This window comes from Nerophis lumbriciformis, linkage group LG01 (assembly GCF_033978685.3).
Source record: "Nerophis lumbriciformis linkage group LG01, RoL_Nlum_v2.1, whole genome shotgun sequence".
Classification (NCBI taxonomy): Eukaryota; Metazoa; Chordata; class Actinopteri; order Syngnathiformes; family Syngnathidae; genus Nerophis; species Nerophis lumbriciformis.
In genome coordinates, this window is record NC_084548.2 from 51,714,379 (window position 1) to 51,738,823 (window position 24,445).

The following is a 24,445-nucleotide window of genomic DNA, read 5'->3' on the forward strand; positions in this document are numbered from 1 at the left end:
TCTTAACATCTGCTTTATCACTCTGGTCTAAGAGAGCACAGCCTCTAGGTTCAAAGTTCACAATTCAATCAATTAGTTGCTCAGCCAGCAATGTGTTTATACAAGTTTAGATTGGGGTATGATGTTTATAATGGGGAAAGACATAAATGTGTCTTGTATTCATGTAAGGATTTAAGCTCGCTAGCGAGTATCGCGCTAGCTGCAATTTTACAATATTTACAATTTGAAACGGTACTACTAACCTTTGGTCATTTGTATTACTAATCTTTGGTAATTTGATCCTCACATTAGTACTTAACATAAGCATATTGATTAAAATACAAAGTGCATGTTTAAAAAATAAGACGTTTTTTAATTCTTTCAATTAGATTTTTTGCAGTGACATTTTTATTTTCTTTCATCTGATATTGTTATTGTTGCTGTGTGATTTGTAGGGAAATTCCAGTGTCCTCCCACCAGAACTTTCCGCTGCCAGAATGACCGTGTGTGTCTGCAAGTGTCAAAGAGATGTGACGGCGTCAATCACTGCGGCGACAAATCGGATGAACTGAATTGTCGTAAGTAACTTTGAAGGCAACCTACTTATAGTAGATAGACTTCATCAGTCGCTGTTATGAAATAGTTTGCTGAGCTGTGTGTGTCTGTGTGTGTGCGTGCGTGTTCACTGTATTCCCACAGCAGCCCACCCAGCTGTTCCTACTTGTGAGAAAGACGAGTTCTTGTGTGCCAGCGGAAAATGCATCGGTGCCACTTTGCGATGTAATGTCTTTAATGACTGCGAGGACTATGGATCGGACGAAATCAACTGCAAGACAGGTTAATTTATGCGCTGTATGAACAAAAGTATTGGTAAACACAATTTACCCTTTTGATTTTAATTCTGAAACATTTTTGTCAATATAATGCTTTCAACTATGCATGGCTGTGAACCCTGGTTCCTTAAGTGAAGTTTATACATGTTTTGTGTGTCTGACCGCAATTTTGTATAAATGAACAATTCTCACAATCAAACATCACATTACGTCTTGAAAAGTGTTGTCACAGCTGCAAAGAGGTAAACTAAATATTTAGTCCTATATTTAACTTTCTGCAGATGAAATGGCCAAGTGCCCCTTTATTTTTGTCCTTACAAGGTACTATTATGCACCCAAGTTTGCTAACAATTGTTGTGTACGTTTCAGAAACCAAACTAAACGACTGCAGGAGTAACAGGACACACTGCGGTGACGGCGATGAGGCCCACTGTGTCACCAACGGCACAGATGCCTTCTGTTCTTGTAAACCTGGCTTCCACAAAATAGGATATCGCACCTGTGGAGGTAAACACACACAGATGCTTTTTACCCTTAAAAGCGATTTGTTCCAAACATATTTTGATTTAATCATGTTTGATATGTTTTTCCAGACAAGAATGAGTGCCTACAGTTTGGGGCATGCTCTCACATCTGCAACAACACTAAGGGCTCCTACAAATGCAGCTGCCATAAGTACTTCACTAGAATCAATGACACCTGCAAAGCTGACAGTGAGGACGAGCCTACATTTTACTTTTATGTTTCCACCGAGTCATGCAGTTCAGTTCAGTTCTGTTCTGCTTGCAAGAGGCAATAGCTACTGCGCATGACATCATGCCAATGCAACACAGGTTAACTCATCTATCAATTCAACATAGTGTGGTAGAGGGAGGAAACACAGTAAATGAAGCAAAAAAATGAAGGGAAACAGAAACACAACAAGGAAGACTTAAGTGCACAATGTATAGTTATCATAATGTCAATGTAATTATTCCACACTCAAATCATCAACGTATACTAAAAATATTGGTTAAGATACAACTCATTACAGTGCAGATTATGTTGCAGACCTCAGCTTGTTTCCCAGCAAGATAATCCTCTCTGGAGGGTGTTAACAGACACTAGCCACATCCAACCAAGCTGATTTACAACACCTAACTGTAAATATGAAAACATAAGAGAAGATATATTTCCTTTCTTTGATTGAGTAGGGATGTACCAATATTCAAATATTGCAATACGATATTGTGACTATACTAAAGCCAAGGTGCGGTATATTGCAGTATTGTTAAAAAAAACTAAAGAAGACTTGATACAAATGCCATTGTGTGTATTTTTAGTCCTTAGAAGGGTGAAGGTACATCCAGTGTTCTAAGTAACAAACAAATATAAAATACAATAAAACAAATCAGTTGAATATGTTTAAACTGACAATGTAAACATCCAGTATAACACGTGTAAAATAATGTTGAGATTAGTGTCGTTCAACTTTTAATTTCCTAAGAAGCAGAGTTCTCCGCAGTTGACATTTTCGTATTGGTTTGGAGAATGCTCATTCTCAGGAGGTTAACTGACAATTTAACTTAACAATGTAAAAACCTCACTGGCTTCTTGGTTTCACCTCAAGGATATTTTGAGGGTTATTTTAATGGTTCATCAAGTGGCTTCTTTACTAAATTACTCTTTTTTTGCATGTCTTCGCTCACACTAGAGGAGTTACGCCCAAAGGAAATAACTGATTGTCTACTCATTCATCAGGCCAACGAAAGACGCGCCGGGTATCATGGGAGGTGTAGTTTACTTCTCAGACCGGCCCACTCAATAGCTCCGGAAAAAAACCTACACTCACAAGAGTACACCAAGTTCTCTTTTCATACTGTCATATGCCATGGCATTATTGCTAGCATTTTTAAACCTAAATACCACAATATTTAAAATACCATTACATCCCTACAAATTAGTTGCCCCCCGCTACCCTGAAGGGAATAAGCGGTAGAAAATGGATGGATGGATGGATGTTAGAAATGCTTCCTAGTGGCATACATTGAGGGGGTTATAACCATGCATTTGTTCTTTTAAAAGTCCTCCTTTCACTTGCAGACTTGAACAGCACTCAGCAGGTTCTTTATATCGCTGATGACAACGAAATCCGCAGCCTGGATCCTGGAATGCCCAACTGGCGCTATGAACAAACCTTCCAAGGAGACGCTAGTGTGCGCATCGACGCGATGGACTTGCACGTTAAGACCAACCGTATCTTCTGGACCAATTGGCACAAGAATTGTATCTCTTCTTACGAACTTCCTGGACAGTCTACATTGTCGTCATCATCCAACTCCCACCGTAATCGAAGGCAAAGTCCGGGCAGGATCACCAACCTGCAGGTACAACTCTTGAGCAATACACAATATTCACTTCGTAATTTGCACTAATGCACTGCAAAAAGTCAGTGTTCAAAAACAAGAAAAAAAATATATAAAAATGAGGGGTATTTTATTTGAACTAAGCAAAATTATCTGCCAATAGAACAAGAAATTTGGCTTGTCAAGACTTTCCAAAACAAGTAAAATTAGCTAACTTCAATGAACCCAAAAATACCTTAAAATAAGAATATTCTCTCTAATAACAAGTGCACTTTTCTTGGTAGAAAAAAAAACAAGAGACCTTTTTGCTCAATATGTTGAAAAATATTCTTAAATTAAGTAAATGCTAGTGCCATTATCTTGACATAATGATAAGCGCTTGGCATTACATTTCTTGAAACCAGCAAACTTATACTAAAAACTAATTTATTGGTCTTAATGGAAAGGCAACCGCTTGTTACTCTCGGGGGTCTCCTAGCCGCTCAGGCAAATCATATGGTCTAAAAATGCATTTTTTCATCGATAACATGACATCATCGCGCCAAGTGCGTGCTCTTTCAGTCAATTAGTGCACATATATACAGCCTGGCCCCCGGCCAAAACATTTTTAATTGTAATTTTGAAGAATTTATCTGAATGTGCATGAACTATTTCTGTTCAAAATTGTTAGAAATGTCACATGTTAAATGTTTAAATATTAACTGTCAGTTTATTGTGCCAACTGTACTACTATGTGAGTACGTATTTTGTATGTTTCATTGAAAATAAAACAGCAAAGTCCATTTGGCCGTCATTCGTTTTAATTATGAGACACAATTGTGTCAAAGTCATGATTGTATTTTTTTCATGCTTGAAATAAGAAATTATTACTTTAAAAAAGTAGTTTTATACTTGTGAGTGTTGATGACATGGCTTTGCAACAGTTGATATTCTAGTTTCAAGCATGTTTTACTCAATATAGATCATAAAATCTCAGCAAAAAGCTGTAATATCTTATTGAGATAATTAAGGACCAAACCCTTAAAACAAGTAAAACACTCTAACATAAAATCTGCTTAGCGAGAAGAATTATCTTATCAGACAGAAAATAAGCAAATATCACCCTTATTTGAGAGATTTAATCTTACTTAGATTTCAGTTTTTGCACTGTGCTAACTGGAATAACTCTGTCTGATGTTATTCAGATTAAAGAACTGAAGATGCCTCGAGGGATTGCCGTGGACTGGGTTGCTGGTAACCTGTACTGGACCGACTCTGGTCAAGATGTCATTAAAGTGGCTCAAATGTCAGGTCAGCACAGCAAGACCCTCATCTCTGGCATGATAGACGAGCCTTACGCCATCGTGGTGGATCCGCAGAGGGGGTATGAAGTCCGATCCTACATGTTTTGTTTTTTGGTGATATTTAAAGTGTGTATTTTTGTTTCAGCACCATGTACTGGGCAGACTGGGGGAATCATCCCAAAATTGAGACAGCTGCCATGGATGGAACACTGAGGCAGACTCTTGTGCATGAAAACATCCAATGGCCAACAGGTCCGATTTATTGACATTATCTTAAAAGGCATGCTCTTTCTCCCCACTATAGACTACAATGTTCTTTCATTCTACAGGTTTGGCAGTGGACTACTTCAACGAGCGACTTTATTGGGCAGATGCAAAGCTGTCAGTCATAGGAAGTGTTCGACTGGATGGCTCGGATCCTGTCATTGCTGTCACCGGCATTAAAAACAGTTGAGTTATTTATTTATTTATTTGTGACTTACTGTACATACACCAATTAGAGCTGGGGTGTTTACCTAAACAAAGAAGATAGAGCCTTAATTGGAAGTTCAGATTTGATCAGATCTGTGGAAAATTATTTAAGAAGTAAGACTAACAATAAGTCAATCAGGTGATAATTGGAGAGAAAATTTGTAAACTAATTTGATCTAACAGTTTAACTCTAACAATATCATATAACGGAGTGCATGAGAAAGTGGAAAGAAAACATAGCTTCCCTACCATGTAGTTCATGAACATGCAGAGGTAGATAAAGCTGCTAAACTCTAATAACACTAAAATAATGCTACTGTCTTGTGCCGGTAGTAAAGATGACATCAGGGGGTTGCCTATAGCCATGCGATTAGTGACTCTGTTAGTTTTTGTAAATCACCCCCTTAATTGAACAGAAGTGTTTATTTGAGCGTTTAAAATAAATGCAAAATAGCAGTCAGATAAAATGTCACCTGTGGTGTTAACATTTTGCTCTTTGCTCTTTTCCAGATCTGGTCCATCCAATGAACATCGATATTTTTGAGGACTACATATATGGAGTCACGTTAGTCAATAACGTTGTCTTCCGGGTCAACAAGTTTGGAAAAGGCACCGTGGAGAATCTCACCACAGGCATAAACCATGCTACGGACATTGTCCTGTACCACCGATACAAGCAGCCGGAGAGTGAGTGTCATAGACATTCGATTTAAAGAATAATTATTTTTTTATATTATTCATTGTTGCTCTTTGGTATAAAGAGACAAATCGTGAAATGTTTTTCACTGCGTCTTTGTCCTATTATCCATCTAACATGCCAAAATACCCACCCTCCCTACCTACACTTAAAACCAGTGATTCAAACCTTGACAACATTTTTAAAGGGTGTTTTTTTTAATGGAGATGCAAGGCATATCAAAACTTGCGGATAATGCTCTAGTATGCTGCAAAATGTTTCTCAAAATTCTTTAAAGATTAGAGATATTAGTCCTTGTCAAAATGCAGTGACGTGCAGCCAAAGTAGGCTGGGGAAGCACAGCTTTACTTGTTTTGATGAAGAAAAAAATATATATATAAATTGGTAAAATAAATATTGTTTATAAAACTGTGTTATAAACATATAAAGCTCATATGAGGCTGCCACTATAGGCATTCATGTCTGCTTAGTGCATATGCAAATTTACCAGATTTTGTGCAATGTCCTGAGTGCACTGAATGATTACATCCTAGAAACCAGACAAGGCAGTGCACAGTTTTAGTTTTCTTCTTTATTGCATAGCCGAGTCAGCACTAGCTGAGGTAAAGGCTATTTTTGTTTGTCAGCAATGTCACGCTTCCAGAAACGTTTTTATACCATGACTTTAGATAGTAAAATCTGCAGCCTGTGTTATATATTTAATTTTAGTGTGGCATCATTATTCTTACTAATACGAATATAAATACAGAAAAATCTTACGTAGAAGCCCTGTAGTCATCCAAGTCGCCACACACTCACTGCATCAGTATGAATTGGGGTGGCGTAGGTGAGCTAGCAGGCGCTTGTTGCTACCACACCATCTTTTTCCACAGAAGTAGCCAAGTGGATTTTGTTCGAAAAACTTTATTTACACAAACAAAATGCAATAATTGAATGCTCTGCTGAATGAATGTGACTACTAAGGGGGTTAATACAAGCACACAAATGTCTCCAAACTAAACTTTTAGATAAAACAGAAGGTGATCAGACTTTTATAATCAATGTACCTGTGTAAGAGCTTTTCGTGGAAGATGATATGTGCATGCAGTTCAGATACAAACAAAATGTAAGACCCCAAATAGTAAAATACAATTCTTAAGGAAGTTAATTATTCTCTTATTTTTTGTGTTATCCCCGAATGAGCAGTCTGTATTAACATTGATGAAAGCATATTAAATTCAATTTTAAAATACATTTCAACCTCACCGCACGTCATTGTCAAAATGTAAGGAAAATATAAAATTTTATTATTTTTCCATTAATATCTGTCCATTACAACCTCCAACAGTCTTGCCACTTTCTTGTTATCTGCAGCTAAAAGATATTAATTGAACAAGTCAAAAATTCATTTTAATTTAAGGTTTGCCCAAAGAATTCATGATTTGGGATTAAGTATATAGAACATATAGTATATAAAACAACTAAATTGTTTTAGGAGCCACATCTCCAGAAGGCTGAGGACTCTGGGGCCTGACTTCTCCTTTCACTATTTAGTTTTATTTTGCATATTCCGGAGAGCCAGCATCCTCTACAGTAGATTAGATTTTGGTCTATTTATTTTGCCAGTTCAGGAGCGCTTTGCTGTTTTTAAGGTCTCCCTGTAAAAATTGAACTCACGGGCTCACCCATTGAATAGGCAAATGATGAAAAAGAGAGGACCAAAAGTGGAACCTTGAGGAACACTACTACCGGTAGTATAACTAAAGAAGTCGAACAAATGATTACTGACTGCATCTGAAGTAAACAAGCTACATCAACACCTTAGTTACATAAATCACATTATGAAAAAATGTGTTACTGCAAAAAAGGAGCGGACTTAAAGGGGTGCCTTGAGGAACGCCTCAGTTAAGTAAATCATACACTTGGACCCCAGTGTTTTATGTTTGCTAGCAAGGCTAAAGTGTCAACGCAAGAATCTGCCACTGTGTTTACACTGATCTATGTTCGTAACAAGAGTACTCTTGTGTTTTAGTAATTTGCTGCAAAACTGTTTGTCTCCCAAGTTTTGAACTGAACCTGTGGGCCGGTAGGGTGTCATTCCCGGGCCGGATTTGGCCCAAGGCCGCCAGTTAAATAATCCTGATGTAGACCATTACTTATATCAATCCAAAGTTTCAAGTCTTAACTTTAGTTTAAACTGTAAGACCATTCTGACTGGTTGTGTCTCTTTGCATTAGTGACTAACCCGTGTGACAGGAAGAAGTGTGAGTGGCTCTGTCTGCTCAGCCCCAGTGGACCCGTATGCACTTGCCCCAACAACTACGTGGCTGACAACGGCACATGCGTGGAGAGGTCAGCCCCGACCCAGTCGCCGTTCTGTAAGTTTGGATGCGCACACACGCATGCGTTTACAGAAATCTGTTTTGACAATTCGAATACTGTATGACCATCTTTTATCTTGTGATTTTTAAATGTGAATCCAACTATTGTTTCCACAGCTCCCCCTTCAGGCACCTGTGATATTCAGTGTCAGAACGGAGGGAGCTGCTTCCTCAATGCACGTCAGGTGTCCAAGTGTCGCTGCCAGCCCAGCTACACCGGAGAGAGATGCGAGATCAACCAGTGCAGGGTTTACTGCAAGAACGGCGGCACCTGCACCGCATCTCATACAGGTGGGACGCACCTGTGGCATCCTGTGCTGACAACGTTCTTACAAAACAATCATACACTTTTGCAAAATTAATTCATCGCTTTTGTGATTTGGCCACTAAAGGAATCTCGTCAGCTGTCGTAGTTAGTTGTATCATTTGTTGTAAACAAACCAAGCCCCATGTGTAAGTAAAATCATTTATTTATTGTTAGTCGTCATAACCTGTATGTTTTTCATAGGTGCTCCAACATGCAGGTGCCCCAAAGGCTTCACGGGGCCCACCTGCAACCGTCACACTTGTCAGGATTACTGCCAGAACGGAGGCAACTGCTCAGTCAACTCTGGTAACCAACCAACCTGCAGCTGCCCAACAGAGTACCAGGGAGACCAGTGCCAGTACAGTAAGTGAATATACTCTCACTGTAAACACTCCAACTTCACTATTATAATTAATAAGCATAACAATAAAGCTAATTTTCCACAAACAATACCCGCCTGTCCTCCAGGTAAATGTGAAGGCTTCTGTCAGAACAGCGGAACGTGCTTACAAACCTCCAACGGCACCAAGCTGTGCCAGTGCTCCAGTCAGTACATCGGGCACCAGTGTGAGCTGGATAAGTGTGTGTTCTGTGCCACTGGCCGATGTCTGACGTCATCCTCCGGGGAGGTGTCCTGCAGGTAAATACGTGGAAGCCCAGTCAAAACAAATTAGGTTAAATATTTGTTAAAAGTATCTATCGGGCTGGGCTGCCTGGCGCAATTTGACCCATCAAACTATATATATATTTTTTCCTAGCATTTGCCATTACCATTATAACTTCTGCGGTGACTTTAGTTTATATTTACTATTTTGTGGGGTTTTGGGAGGGATTTATTTACACACAAAAACATTTAATTGACCTAGAAATATTATCGTTTTTATTTTAATTTAATGAAATAAATGTAAAACATTTGCCCTCAAACTACAGCACTCCAGTGCCAGCAGCACTCATGCTACCCCAGATCATGACACTGCCACCACCATACTTGTTGGAAAGACACCATCATCTTACTCCCTTGTGTTGCCAAGTATTTAAACAATAATGGCTGTGTTTTGAATCCTTTCCATACAAGCTATACACTGACCACTCTGAAGTAGTCTTAAGATTTATGTCTATAGTATTAATATTTATTGATGTTGATATTGATTGAGTGGTTCTGTGACGGAGCTCTTAATTCAAAACACTGCTAATTATAATTAATTTGTTTGGTGCTTGCTATGGTAGTTAGTGTTCCTTCTAGTGGTATTGTCATAATATATTTAATAGGAGTACTTGCTCAAAATTGACGTCTGAATCTTGATTCTAAATTGCTTCATAATTTTCCAAAATCTATTAAAAAAAGTGTATATATAAAAAAAAAAATTTAAGAACCCATTTAAAAAACAAATAATACTATTAATTTCTCCGCACTTACTGTGTTTTTTCTGCATACATCAGTGGCCAAGAAACATTTTTTTTTTTTTACCAAATAATATATCGTGAGAATCTGTTTGTATCAAGAATCGATTCTGAATCAAATGGTCATCCCAAAAATCGGAAATTGAATCAAATCGGGAGTTGTTGTAAGATTCACATCCCAAATATTTAACTATTAGCTGCCCAAAGTGTGTGGGCTGCAATTACACTAAACTATGGGCCTGCAGGTTTGAGACCCCTGATTTACAGTTTCCAATTAGCCTAACATACATGATTTTGGGATGTGGGAAGAGGCAGAGTACTCGTAGAAAACCCACACATCCACAGAGAGAACCTGCAAACTCTACACAGAGATGCCCAGGCGTGGATTCAAACCCTCTAACGCCTCTTACCACATTTATAACATCTTGTGAAATGAATACCTAAGTATATGATTATTTGTGTAATATGTTGCTTTATGAGGAAACTAAAGTGAGATGTTGTGTGACTGTGTAGCTGCCCCAACGGTGAGACGCAGCCCAGCTGCTACACCTGCTTGGACTACTGCGCAAACGGCCAATGCACAGTCGAGACGCGCACACTGCTGCCTCAGTGCAGGTAAGACGTGACACTCTCTTCTGCCACCATCTTGTTTTTCCTCACAAACAATATTAATGTCATGTGTGTCCAGGTGTCCGCCTGCATGGCGGGGCTACAGGTGTGAAACTGCAGCTTCTTCAGTGGATTCCTCCACGTCCAGTGGAAGTGAGTCACACAGTTGCTGCTGATATCAGATGTGCACTTTGGATCTATTTGCTCAGCTTCTTTGTTCTCACACAGGCACAGCCTCCATTGTGCTCCCAGTGCTTCTTCTGCTCTTGCTAGCACTGCTGGTGGTTGGCGCCATCTTGTGGTATAAGCGGAGAATGCGAGGGTAAGCTATTTTTCAGGAAAAAATGTATAACATTTTTTAACTTTTCTTCCTCCAATTTCCATTCTTCATCAATGCCGCTCACCTTAGCTAGCTCACTTTCTCTCTTAACCATCTACTGTGTTTCCTGTCTCCCAGGTCTGTATGGCCGGGCAAATCTCGTTCTAAGTGCTCGCGGTAACTTCATCACCTGTTAACTCCTCTCCCTTATATCCAGTAGCAGGACATCCATCTCTCTTCCATTCGCTCATAAACATGCCCGTCTGTGCCTGCCCTCTAAGAATATATCGTCTCCTACCTGGAATGTTTTCTTTAATCTTTGCATCTCCATACTGTCCTCTGTTGTACGATGATGTATGCTGTGTGCTTGCTCAGTAAACCTGCATATATATATATATATATTTATATATACAGTAAGTGTGCGTCAAATAATAATTATGGCGTGTCCAGCATTCTCCACAAGAGACATGCTGCAGTCTTTTCTGAAGGTTTAATCACATGAGCCTTTTAGCTCATTTGATAAACTTCTTGTCCTAATTGTATGTTGCTGGTCTCTTCTTCTTCTTGTTTTTCCTGATCCATCGTCTCCACGGTGTTGCAGGGCCAAGGGCTTCCAGCATCACCGCATGACCAACGGCGCCATGAATGTGGAGATTGGCAATCCCGCCTACAAGATCTACGAGGGAGACCCTGATGACGACGCTGGGGAGCTCCTGGATTCGGACTTTGCTTTGGACCCTGAGAAGGTAACGTGATGGAAATAAATCCTGTGTTAAGGCCAGCATTTAAAACATACCTCAGCATGACTGAATAAGAAATGTCTGCATATGTTATATTATTATTTTATTTTTCCATATTTAACATTGTGTTGAAGTTTGGGGAAATGTTTATAGAACAAACATAGACCCAATAATTAAACTTCAAAAAAGGGTCATTAGTATAATACACAAAGCGTGCTACTATGAACATACCAATCCATTATTTATAAGTTTTAATGTGTTAAAATTTTCAGATATTGTGTTTTTAAAAACAATGGAAATTATGTTTCGAGTAAAGAAAAACAGCCTTCCAGCTTATTTCAATTAAGAGGAGAAAACTATAATTTACGGGGGATATTGATTTTTGAAATAGGTAAAGCAAGAACGAATATAAAATACAAATGTATTTCAGTTTTAGGAGTTAAATGGTGGAACAAGCTCAGTGATGAGCTGAAGACATGTAGTTCTTGGTTAAGGTTTAAGAAAACATTGAAAGGTGAAATAATTGAAAATTATATAAAATTGTAACAATTACTTTCATCCCATTGATTTATTTTTTTAACGTTGATGTTCCAGGCAATCTTATTTTCAGTGAATGTATAGGATAGGCAAATATAAGCTTTGGCTTCAGCTTTGGTCATTCTTTTTCTTTTCTTTTTGTGTGTAAATGTGTATGATTGTTAAATATGTATAATCTGTACTGTTAAACTGGTCACACAAAATGGTTAATGGTTGATGGTTGATTATATGACCAAAATAAACTTATTTCATTCATTCATTCATTCATATCAACACTTTGGCAAAAAAAATGGATTTGGGAAATGTTTCTAAATATTAGCCGACCCAGAAATAGCTGTTTCTGGAAAACTATTTTTAAAGACGAAATCCAAGATAAAAAAGTTAGTTTCATATCAGCGTAATAACGACTGATTGCAATAAAAAAAGGGGGTGTTTTTTTTGATGACTTGGCTTTACGACACTATTATTTTTTATTGTTTATTATCTCACTCTTTGCTAACTTGCCCAACCTTTAAAGGAGACCTTTGATGATTTTATGATTTTTTTCCTTGCGGTCTAGACCAGTGGTTCGCCAACTTTTTTCACCAAGTACCACCTCAGAAAAAACTTGGCTCTCTCAGTACCATCATAATGACCAACATAAAATACATTAGCGTAGTCGGCCCAAGTATTCATTAAAAACAAAGTTTTATACAACAAGTATATTTAATATTTGTATTCATATTCAGTTGCGTTGGTGATGTACATGCCAAGATTAGATGAAAATAATACTTTATCCTACCTTTTTTTTTCTCGTATTTCTTCAAACTCAGCTGGCCTCATACACAATTCTTGATGTCCAAATAAGTATGTCCACGTCGCTGTGATGTCACAACGTAGCCAGACTGCAAAACCACGCAAACAGCGGCATCCAAAACTGCGTGCAAGCTCACGCCAAAATGCATGCACTTTATGATTATTGTTTAGGACGAGTATCCAACATTGAAACAACATTTATAAGTCAGCAAAGACAAAAATCATCATATGTCCCCTTCGAGCCACTCTCTTGAGGTTTGAGTGTATAAATCGCTACATCTTAATGATAAAAGGAAACATCTTATATTCCGGCCATACAGGTATCAAATCAAACACCATAGTCTACTTATTATACCAAAACAAATAGCTTTTTTGGAAACTTCTTCACCTCTTCTTTTCAGTAACGTCAATCCACAAAATGAAATAATAATACTTAACACATAACTCAGGTATATTCGGTCTGTACTTTGCCTGGCCTAAATCGTAATTACTAACTGAACTCATATTCATATATTATGATTACATCTGTCTTATATTCATAGATAAACCATGGCTTCTATCAACACATCACTTGTTTCAATACTATATGAACTAAAGAGTGGGTCAACGTGAAAAGCACCATATTGACCTTGAATATGAGGCGTCATTTTTGCCTTAAAGTGTCAAAAAGACAGGTGATCTTATATGCAGGGTGAGGGTTATAAGCTGGCCAATGTATGACACCAGACCGGCACCCAAGTTTAGTTCAACACTTGGGTGAGACTTTAACATGTTTGCAGCAAATGAAATACAATAACAGATTAGAACTAACACTTAACCCTCTCATGGCCATGCAGTGTTCACTGCAGTAGACACTTCTGTTTTGCATAACAGAGATATTTATTCTGAGAATGTGACAAATGTCCACTACAGAGAATGCATGTTTTCAAAATAAGAATAATAGTGAAGGGAGAAATCAGACTAGTTAGTAGAAAACGATGGTCTAGAGTTCATACATGAAACCAGCAGGTGGCACAATGTGATTTCTTCCTAAGTGAGTCAGAGCTTTTCTTCTAAGAAATATGATACCCTATGACTAATCATTATTGGCATATTTGTGTCTACAACCAGTAAAGAAGACAATAACTGATCAAAACAAATGCACATTGACAAAAAGTGACATTATGAACTGGCAGTTTCGTTGACAGAAATGAAATCCAACTATATTTTGTCTGGTGGATGGCAGGAGAGACAAGTTATGAATATGTCCAAGCACAGATATTTCATCTGCATGTAAGAGAGGACTTATTTAGGGTTAGGGAGGAGATCCAATCAGAACTTCTGTCTTTGTGAGGTAGACATGTTGGAGTTCCCATGGTGACAAGCATACTGTGTACAATATATCTACACTAGGTCTGTACTGCGGAGGAAGAGTAGACATAAAGTTATGTTTTAATGTTGTTGAAGTTCAGGTAAACTAAGGTTGGTGTGAAATGACTGACTCATTAATCAATTCATGGAGAGTCGTTATTTCAAGCAGGATACACACATTAAAACATTCTCCTGATTTTCTACCTTCTATATATACATACACACACCCACATTAACATATATATATATATATATATATGCTGTATATATATATGTATGTATGTACTGTGTGTGTATATATGTATATACATGTGTATATATGTATACATATGTACAATATATATGTATACATATGTACAGTATATATATACATATGTATATGTATATATATACTGTATATGTATATATGTATCTATATATGTATGTATGTATGTATATATATATATATATATATATATATATATATATATATATATATATATATATATATGTATATATATGTATATATATGTCTTAATAAGGTTATCCAAAAAATAGTGCTCGATACCGTAGTAGAGCGCAATATATGTATGTGTGGGAAAAAAAATCACAAGACTATTTCATCTCTACAGGCCTGTTTCATGAGGGGGGGGGGTACCCTCAATCATCAGGAGATTTTAATGGGAGCATTCGCATACCATGGTTTATATAGGGCACAGAGTGGGTGGGTACAGGCTGGTGTAGGGGCGTGGTGATTGGCTCATGTGTTACCTAGGAGGTGTTTCCGTCTATGGCGGCATGCTGTTACAATTTCGCTGCACTTGTTGAGGGATGACAGGTCTGGACGGTAAATAATAAACAGTTTCTCTTTCAAGCATAGGTTGCATCTTTTATTACCACTATTGTAAGGTGTGCTGGATGCAAGAATTTGCCATGTTATTGAATATTCAACATTATTGTCTTTGAGGTCCCAAATGTGTTTGCTGAGTTCTGTGGTATTTCGCAGGTTTTGGTTCCTGAAAGAAGCCTTGTGGTTGTTCCATCTGGTTTTGAATTCTCCCTCGGTTAATCCTACATATGTGTCGGATGTGTTAATGTCCTTGCGTATTACCTTAGATTGGTAGACAACTGATGTTTGTAAGCACCCCCCGTTGAGAGGGCAATCAGGTTTCTTTCGACAGTTACAGCCTTTGTTGGTTTTGGAGTCGCTCTGTCCGGGGGCCGACGGCTCATTTGCAATTGTTTTGTTGTGGTTTGAGATGATTTGTCGTATATTGTTCATGCAGCTGTAGCTCAATTTAATGTTGTTCTTGTTGAATACTTTTCTTAGGGTGTTGTCACCCTAAGCTACAGCTTAGGGTGTTGTCACCCTAAGAAAAGTATATATAATGTTTGTAAGCACCCCCCGTTGAGAGGGCAATCAGGTTTCTTTCGACAGTTACAGCCTTTGTTGGTTTTGGAGTCGCTCTGTCCGGGGGCCGACGGCTCATTTGCAATTGTTTTGTTGTGGTTTGAGATGATTTGTCGTATATTGTTCATGCAGCTGTAGCTCAATTTAATGTTGTTCTTGTTGAATACTTTTCTTAGGGTGTTGTCACCCTAAGCTACAGCTTAGGGTGTTGTCACCCTAAGCTACAGCTTCACAAGTGTCTCAAAGGGCTGCACAAGCCACAACGACATCCTCGGTGCAGAGCCCACATATATACATACATATACACATATATATACATACATATACATATACTGTATATATAAAAACATACATACAGCATATGCATATATACATATATAAATATATACATACAGTATATACACACACATATATAAACATATAAACATATATATATATATATATATATATATATATATATATATATATATATATATATATATATAAGATTATTATTTTTATTTTTTTTTGGGAGTCCACTACAGGATTTGAGTTCATGTGTGACATGTGTTTGCAGCCCACCAACTTCACCAACCCGGTGTATGCCAGCCTGTACATGGGCGCCCACAACAGCAACAACTCTCTTGCCAGTACAGATGAAAAGAAGGAGCTCCTTTCCCAGGGCGACGAGAGCATGAGCGACCCTCTGGCGTAAAAGTCTCACCTTCGCTTTTTTTCACCACCCAAACCTTCCCCTGCCTGAACTGTGCCAGCGTGGCACATCATTATGCCTTTACCACCCGCAGAGAAAGAAAAGCAACACTCACACAAATCGGGAACACTGTAAAAATGTATAAAATGAAGGACTACTTTTTTAAGTGATTGCAGTATTATGTTTTGGTTTTTTTTTACAACAAAAACATCATCTAGAAGTTTATCCAACCATTTTATAAACATTTATTTACTTAGTCATTTTAAGATGTTGCTCACCTGCCCGCAGCGCCCCCTCATATGTGCAACATATACAGATACAAATTGCAGTGGAACAATTTTATTTTTGTCATTTTTATTTTTCTATGAATTGTAAATCGCAGGAAAAGTTGCTGCTGGAGGTCCAACTCGGAACAATGAGATGTTTTTTTGTTTTTTTTTACTGCACACAATGCATAGCATTGTCCTGCTACTTTCAACTGATTGTCTTTTACCTCCTTGCACAGACTAAAGTTACATATGTTTGCATATAGATGATATATATAAATATGAATATATACACAAGCCTATTAACAAAGTGTCTTGAAAGTATACCAGGAACATGAATAACAAATAGCAGTCTGTACTTTATAGCAGTTTGAAGTGTGTGAGCGCTGGATGATGATGATGATGATGATGAAGATGATGATTGTAACATAGTCCATATTCCAGGATGGACACATGTGGCCTTGGTTTACTGCGGGACACTCTTGGAAGGTTCTAGAATGTTCTGTGCAGGAGCTTCTATGAACTTAAGTGAGGACAAAACAAACAAAGTGTGACAAATAATTAGCTCAGAATTGTTGCATTCAATTTTTGTTTCTTCTCTTTTGACCGCAACTGTACTTTGAGGAAAGGCGATTGAATGGTACTTCTTTGGGGAAACATCCTTTTTTTTCATTATTATGTGTAATTATTGCAATTTAGGTTTGTGCTCACAGTTAAAAATGGAGGCTGATCATCTTCCTGATACACATGTTTCTGTTAAATCCTTGGCCTTGCTGCTAATGCTAACATCTGTTTGTCTTAAGAATGTTCTTGTGGCTGTGTTAGCAGCGTTAACATGTCGTGGGCCCTAACCTGCCATATAACTGCATGGTGCTCACGCACACACTTTATTTTAACCGTTTTAAACCATGTAAATTACAACAATCATCTTACCCTTGGAGACATGTATGTGTCAGCAAAAACCCCACATGGATATTTGTGGTTCTGATTGTTTTTATGATTCTTTTTCTTTTTGATATCAAAAAATTAAATGGATTTTTATAGTAGAAATGTACTGTGGCTCATGTGTGTCATTTAGAGAGGTGGCGAAAGGAGGCAAGGGTTTCATTTCTTGCTAAAAAAAAATGTGTTCCTCTACAATACAGGATTTTTTTTCTTTTTTCGTGTTAAATGTTCAAATGTTGATGTCCACTTCTATCACATGTGTACAATACACTGGCAGCTATTGCACAATACCCCAAAGCCAAACAGGACAAAAACATTTTAAAAATATATATATATATTTTTTCTTTTTTACTCAAATCTCTCAATCAAAAAAAACTAAACATACAATATTGTTGTTTTTTAACCATTTGAAGGCCTTTGATCAAATTATGTTTTCGATAAGTATACATTTGCATAACATTGAGTAATTTTACTACAGTAGGAAGGAAATTCATATAGCCCCATTCGTCGCGGTTTACCTGACACGTGAAACGTGACAAATTGTTGCGGTGCACTATCCACTGCCGTACAGTGTTGAATATCTTAAAGTACCCGTGTCCTTTTTTTTTTCAAACTGCTCAATTTTGTAGTTTTTACATAATTCCCCTGCTTTATTACACAGAAAACAATTGACACAAGATCATTTTTCTAGTGAATTTCTTGATTTGATTGTACAGTATATTTAATGTCGTCATAGGAAGAAGTAGTGTAACAAAAAGGTCCATCCTCATCGGCTGAGAGTCCATCAGCAAGTGGTAGAAAGTGTTCCAAAAGGCACACAAAGTCTGTAAAGTCTTTTTTTGCGCCCCTCTACATTCTTAAAAAAGTAACTTTTGCATAATGATATTGCTATCATAAAGGCCAATATTATAGTACAAGGCAATACATTCTTGAAAGGTGTTAAGTACAACACAAATATTAGGAAGACATAACACTGTTTACATCATCAAAGGCACATATGAGGCAAAAATATGAGACGTTTGGATTTTTTTTTTTGGGCTTATTGGAATGTCGAGTGGCAATATTGTGAAGACGTGAGGGATCCCCAAATGTCTCCCAAACATCCCAGAGGCAGCGTCTCCACTCGATTGCCTTGTAGTCCATGTCCTTGTGCAGCTGCGTGGGAATGAGACGCACACTTTGAGGTCCCTCCGCTCACCTGTCCTCCATGTGACGTCCTAAGAAGAATGATCCTTTGTGCTTCCCTCACTTTAAAGTGGCTGTAAAAAGGCCTCCATAAATAAATAAATTACCCGAGTAAAACAAGGCCTCTGTCCTGTTTTTTTACTTCTTTTTTTTTTTTCAGTCTTTGTGATGTGCAGCCTCGGGGTCAAGACTGACCATTGGGCAACACGGAGAGGTGGATTATGGTGGGGTTGGTGGTACGAGGGGTGAATAAGTGGTTTTTAGGGTCTCTTCCAACCGTTCCGGAGCAAGGCATCAGCTCGCAGATAAGGCTGGTTTCTCAGATCTGGGAGTAAGCATGAAGATGGGGGAGGGGATGAGGGGGACAAGTGTTAGCGGACCCACATCTATTCATTATTATTAAACAACATATTTCCTGCCCACAATAACCAGTGAGTAGCAGTAACATTGCCATAACTTTAGATTTCACCTCAATGTGAAATTCAAAGCATCAAGAAGCTGTCTTTGAATTCCACTTAAAATATATTTGGTCAACAAGCTCCTCAGTTTCTATAATCAAATGTATACTTTGTTATTCATTCCTACGTACAGCGCACAACATTATGAACACTTGAAACATGTATGATGATAATTGTCAGTTAACATTTTGTGTATTAACGTGCACATGAACCTCAAAATACAATCAAACCTTCCAAAGTTCAACCAAGATTTTGTGATAATTGTGACAAGAATCTCATTCAACATTTTTTACTGCACTAAAACTGGAGTTTGTACATTAACCCTCGGGGGATAAAAACAGACATTTGTATTGTTTCAGTAAATGTTTGCTTTATTTTTGTCTATTTTTTGTGTGTTCCTCTACAATATAGGATTTTTTTTTCTTTTTTCGTGTTAAATGTTCAAATGTTGATGTCCAGTTCTATCACAAGTGTACAGTACACTGGCAGCTATTGCACAATACCCCAAAGCCAAACAGGACAAAAACATTTTGAAAAAAAAAAAATATATATATATATATTTTTTTTTTTTTTTTTTTTTTTTACTCAAATCTCTTAATCAAAAAAAACTAAACATACAATGTTGTTGTTTTTTAACCATTTTTGAAGGCCTTTGATCAAATTATGTTTTCGATAAGTATACATTTGCATAACATTGAGTAATTTTACTACAGTAGGAAGGAAATTCATATAGCCCCATTCGTCGCGGTTTACCTGACACGTGAAACATGACGAATTGTTGCGGTGCACTATCCACTGCCGTACAGTGTTGAATATCGTAAAGTACCAGTAAAATGGAAATAATCTATATATTGAAGTTATTATCATATATATCTGATTTATGACACCAAAAGACTTACAAAGTTTGCAAAATAAATAGATATGATCAAAATAGTATCAATTTTGAGAGATAATGAGCAAGCCAATCACGTGATCCGTGACGTAGAGGTGGGAACCTCAGATCCCTTCTCCATCGACGACAATGCAAATCATGCAGACTTTGTGAGAGGCAACAACGATTACTTTTGGAAAAATGATGATGCAAAACAAAACATTTTTTAGCCTGACTATAAGGAGGGTGAGCTACAAGTTTTTTTAAAAAAATCAGATCCAGCTTTGGGTGCAAAGCATCATGTAGCAATATTACTAAGTGCTAAGCAAGAAATACAAACTACGAACATAATAAAACGATCACTTACTGTACAATGTCTGCTTTCACTGCTATGAGAACTGATAGGATGTTCATATTTTCCTGTTTAGATGAAGTATTAATCATGATGCACACGAAGGGTTAACAAGGAAGTCTCCCTGCAGACACTGTCTTCGGCTGTGTGTCCTTGTCTCCATCTCCGCGTATAAATTGAATGTCACAGATGAACAACTTCTAAATGTATGTATTAATTATCCTATTATCCAGATGAGAGGCATGATTTATAATCTGGAATAACTTTGATGAGCTGAGACGCGATGCAGCACGGCCAGCTCACAGTACAGCAGCAGAGGGTTAGTTAGCTGTCTGTTATCAAGCACCGCTAAAAATAGTTTGTCTTAGTTAGCACTTATAATAACAATATTGCTAACATTTGGTTGATATTCAGGTCATGATGTGTAAACACAGTAATGTTGACATGCTTTGGATGGTTAATTAGAGGACTTTGTGGGCGAAGTAGAGAGCCCCCATTGACTCAATTGTTAGCGGACTTTTTATTTATTTAGAATTTAGAATGCATAAAAAAAGAAAAACATTTGTGTTACATAGGGATTATGAAAAATAGACAGCACATCTTGCTCTAATTATTGCATATTTTCACTATGACTGATCTGGTCGGAGTGCAGAAGCGTTTCTCCAGTGACGTCATCCGACCCCGAATCTACGGAAAATTGCCGGAGACATTCGGAGTGGAATATTAAAAATGGCCGTCTGATATTTGGCATTTAGTGATGTTTAGACGGTATTTTTACATACTTTGCGGATTGTAAAAACAATTGGATATGATTTATTGGATTCAATGAGACAAAATTCAGCATATAAAGTCAACTTGTTTTTCCACTCTACTGGGACTTTAAAATGTGTTTTGCGGCAATTCTAACTTTGACCACAGCGTCAGTTGCTATGCAGAGTGGCGCTTTCCATCATTTTCAGCAGACTGCATTGCGAAAGGATTAACCCCCCACCTTCCTCTCACACGAAATTCCACAAAATGTGGCCACATGAATCCCTTCCCTCGTGTAATTTAAACCTGCGACATTATCAAATCAAAGTCCTTCAAAAGAGTTCAAATAAAAAACATTACATGTTTCCTATTTTTCTTTAGGATTTAAGTTATTTGAGAAAATTTTGCAAAACAAGTTTGAAAATATGTGAATCCAAATAAATTGAATAGATTGATTACAATTGAATGTCTCAAGAGGGTTCATTGTAAAAAAAAAAGTCACCAAAAATGCTCACTCTGATTAACTCCAGCAGTACCTATAAAACACCACTAGGTGGCAGTATAATCACCTAAACCACTGATTATTGTTTGGTGGATTGTTTCCAGTGGGTCAAGGTCTTTGCCTGGTAGAGATGTGGTGTTGGCGAACGAGTCGAGTCTTTCGAACGGCTCTTTGAAGTGAACAAACATTACCTAGATGTTCCAACTTCAGTTAATTGATTTCAGGGGTTGGGTTTAGACAAAGAAAGCAATTAAAGGCTCAGGAGGTTTTTGCAGTTAATTTTCTGATTAGAGCGTGAACTCATAGTTTATGTCATGATGTTTGACAATTTTATGAGCGAGTGAATTTGGTGGTTGTTTTTGTCTACTTGTAAACATAATCATTAAATTTGTTTTTGTTTACTTGTAAACTATAATCATTAAAAAAAACATTTTTTTTTAATTCAAATAGTTGACTGTGTGCTTGTCATTAAGAGGCGATGGTGGGTCCTGCAGTCAAACCACTTAAGAAACCAAAGTCGTAAACAACTACCGTATTTTTCGGACTATAAGTCGCAGTTTTTTTCATAGTTTGGCCAGGGGTGCGACTTATACTCAGGAGCGACTTATGTGTGAAATTAACACATTACCGTAAAATATCAAATAATATTATTTAGCTCATTCACGGTACTACCGCATTTTTCGGAGTATAAGTCGCACATGTCGAAAATGCATAATAAAGAAGGAAAAAAACATATATAAGTCGCACTGAAGTATAAATACGGTACTACCGTAATTTTCGGAGTATAAGTCGCACCGGCCGAAAATGCATAATAAAGAAGTAAAAAAACATATATAAGTCGCACTGCACTATAAGTCGCATTTTTTGGGGAAAATTATTTGATAAAACCCAACACCAAGAATAGACATTTGAAAAGCAATTTAAAATAAATAAAGAATAGTGAACAACAGGCTGAATAAGTGTACGTTATATGAGGCATAAATAACCAACTGAGAACGTGCCTGGTATGTTGACGTAACATATTATGGTAAGAGTCATTCAAATAACTATAACATATAGAACATGCTATACGTTTACCAAACAATCTGTCACTCCTAATCGCTAAATCCCATGAAATCTTATACGTCTAGTCTCTTACGTGAATGAGCTAAATAATATTATTTGATATTTTACGGTAATGTGTTAATAATTTCACACATAAGTCGCTCCTGAGTATAAGTCGCACCCCCGGCCAAACTATGAAAAAAACTGCGACTTATAGTCCGAAAAATACGGTACTTATTTATTTTGTATTATGAGGACAACCTTTCCGTATCTTCAAATGACAATTATGGATGATCACATTTGAGCTAAAACATGGCAGGTACGGCTAATAAAGGGTTTGGAATAGTTTGAGCCTGAACAACTTTTAGCTATCAGGAATTCAAACCAAACAACATATTTTATTCCATTGAAATTGAAACGTAAAAAATTCAGAGATTATTTTTTAAACTTCAACCACTAATAAACATATGCTAGTCAATTGTGGTGGCCTTTTACTTTGAGCCAGTGACGTACACTGCTAATGCATTTACTGTATTTTATTTTATTTTTTAAAGCGCGACAATTAGTCTGCAAATTAGAACAACTTGGAAGTTGAGGTTCTACTATATTGACAAGATAAACAATGCAGTTCTATAACACTGTATTGAAGACTATGAACTTTGGAAGAGATCCTTTTTCATCCAGCTCTTCTAGGATCTATTGTTAAACATGTTCATAATGTCTTATTACTGCATTATTCCTAGAGCCTGTTGACCAAACAGATTGTTGCGTACATCGCTAGCCACAGTTAGCACAGGACAAAACGTTGTTTGTTGAATAAACATTGGACAACATGCAGCATACAGGAGTGGGTGAGGGTGATGATGGTACAGGACAATACTAGTATGCTGTAGAAAGACATGGTTATGTGTTAAAATGGAATGATATTAATGGAAGTATTATTGTAGCAAAACAATTTGCAAACAAATGCGAATCTCAATCTGTGCGTGTCTATTCAGATCGTTATTTTGCACGAGTGACAAAACGATACACTGATTTCATGTAAAAAGTAACAATCTGATATCGACTATCAGTATCGCCTGCCATTCAGCCGTGGTTAACATCACTGGGTGGTGCTTCTGTAGACGCCCACTAGTGGTGAGTGTCGGCAAAGGAAAGGTCAGGTTACACACACCTTTTCTACACGTGCAGATTGCTGCACAAACTCACACATTACACGTATATCTGAACACAAACACACAAAATAGAACACGGACAGACAGATATTTTTTTTTACACACAAATATTTTAGCAACAAATAGTTGTTTTTACTTACACACAAATCTAAACAAACACAGACACACAGACCTAAACACAGATACACAGATTTTATTTACACACACACACACACACACACACACACACACACACACACACACACACACACACACACACACACACACACACACACACACACACACAATTTTAAACAAAGACACACAGATCTCAACACAAATGCACAGATTGTATTTACACACACAGAAATCTAAACACAGACACACAAATAGCAACAACAGAGACGCACAGCCTTGTTTTGCACACACACAAATCTAAACACAGACACACAAATTGCAACATGGACAGACAAATCTTTTTTTAACACGCAAACCAAATAGCAACAAAGACTTTTATACACGCACACAAATCTAAACAAACAGACACACACATCGCAACACGGACACACAGATTGTTTTATATATATATATATATATATACACACACACACACACACACACACACACACACACACACACACACACACACACACACACACACACACACACACACACACACATCTAAACACAGACATACAGATCTCAACACAGATGCACAGATTGTATTTACACACACAGAAATCTAAACACAGACACACAAATAGCAACAACAGAGACGCACAGCCTTGTTTTGCAAACACACAAATCCAAA

At 37.4% G+C, this 24,445-nt stretch overlaps 2 protein-coding genes across 9 annotated transcripts in view; one reads left to right on the forward strand and one right to left on the reverse strand.

Annotated features, from left to right (window-relative positions):
* lrp1ab (low density lipoprotein receptor-related protein 1Ab) overlaps window positions 1-17,427 on the forward strand; it is a 200,611-nt gene extending 183,184 nt beyond the window's left edge. The window contains exons 72-90 of one of the 4 annotated variants that reach the window (XM_061985848.2): window positions 435-557; window positions 679-816; window positions 1,182-1,319; window positions 1,406-1,525; window positions 2,895-3,178; window positions 4,342-4,520; window positions 4,586-4,692; window positions 4,770-4,889; window positions 5,422-5,598; window positions 7,825-7,965; window positions 8,086-8,259; window positions 8,477-8,638; window positions 8,744-8,915; window positions 10,190-10,291; window positions 10,365-10,438; window positions 10,514-10,607; window positions 10,743-10,781; window positions 11,206-11,350; window positions 15,973-17,427. In XM_061985848.2, coding sequence (XP_061841832.2) covers window positions 435-557; window positions 679-816; window positions 1,182-1,319; window positions 1,406-1,525; window positions 2,895-3,178; window positions 4,342-4,520; window positions 4,586-4,692; window positions 4,770-4,889; window positions 5,422-5,598; window positions 7,825-7,965; window positions 8,086-8,259; window positions 8,477-8,638; window positions 8,744-8,915; window positions 10,190-10,291; window positions 10,365-10,438; window positions 10,514-10,607; window positions 10,743-10,781; window positions 11,206-11,350; window positions 15,973-16,110 — 2,627 coding nt within the window. In that variant the 3' untranslated portion in view covers window positions 16,111-17,427. The remainder of the gene's footprint in view (window positions 1-434; window positions 558-678; window positions 817-1,181; window positions 1,320-1,405; window positions 1,526-2,894; window positions 3,179-4,341; window positions 4,521-4,585; window positions 4,693-4,769; window positions 4,890-5,421; window positions 5,599-7,824; window positions 7,966-8,085; window positions 8,260-8,476; window positions 8,639-8,743; window positions 8,916-10,189; window positions 10,292-10,364; window positions 10,439-10,513; window positions 10,608-10,742; window positions 10,782-11,205; window positions 11,351-15,972) is intronic. The other 3 variants (XM_061985856.2, XM_061985874.2, XM_061985866.2) reach the window with 3 other exon arrangements.
* Window positions 17,428-17,997: 570 nt separating this feature from the next.
* fmnl3 (formin-like 3) overlaps window positions 17,998-24,445 on the reverse strand; it is a 67,545-nt gene continuing 61,097 nt past the window's right edge. For all 5 annotated transcript variants that reach the window (XM_061985923.2, XM_061985895.2, XM_061985904.2 and 2 more), the window contains one exon: window positions 17,998-18,828. Coding sequence is in view for 1 of the 5 variants with exons in the window: in XM_061985895.2 (XP_061841879.2) it covers window positions 18,764-18,828 (65 nt within the window). In the remaining 4 variants the exon portion in view is untranslated. The remainder of the gene's footprint in view (window positions 18,829-24,445) is intronic.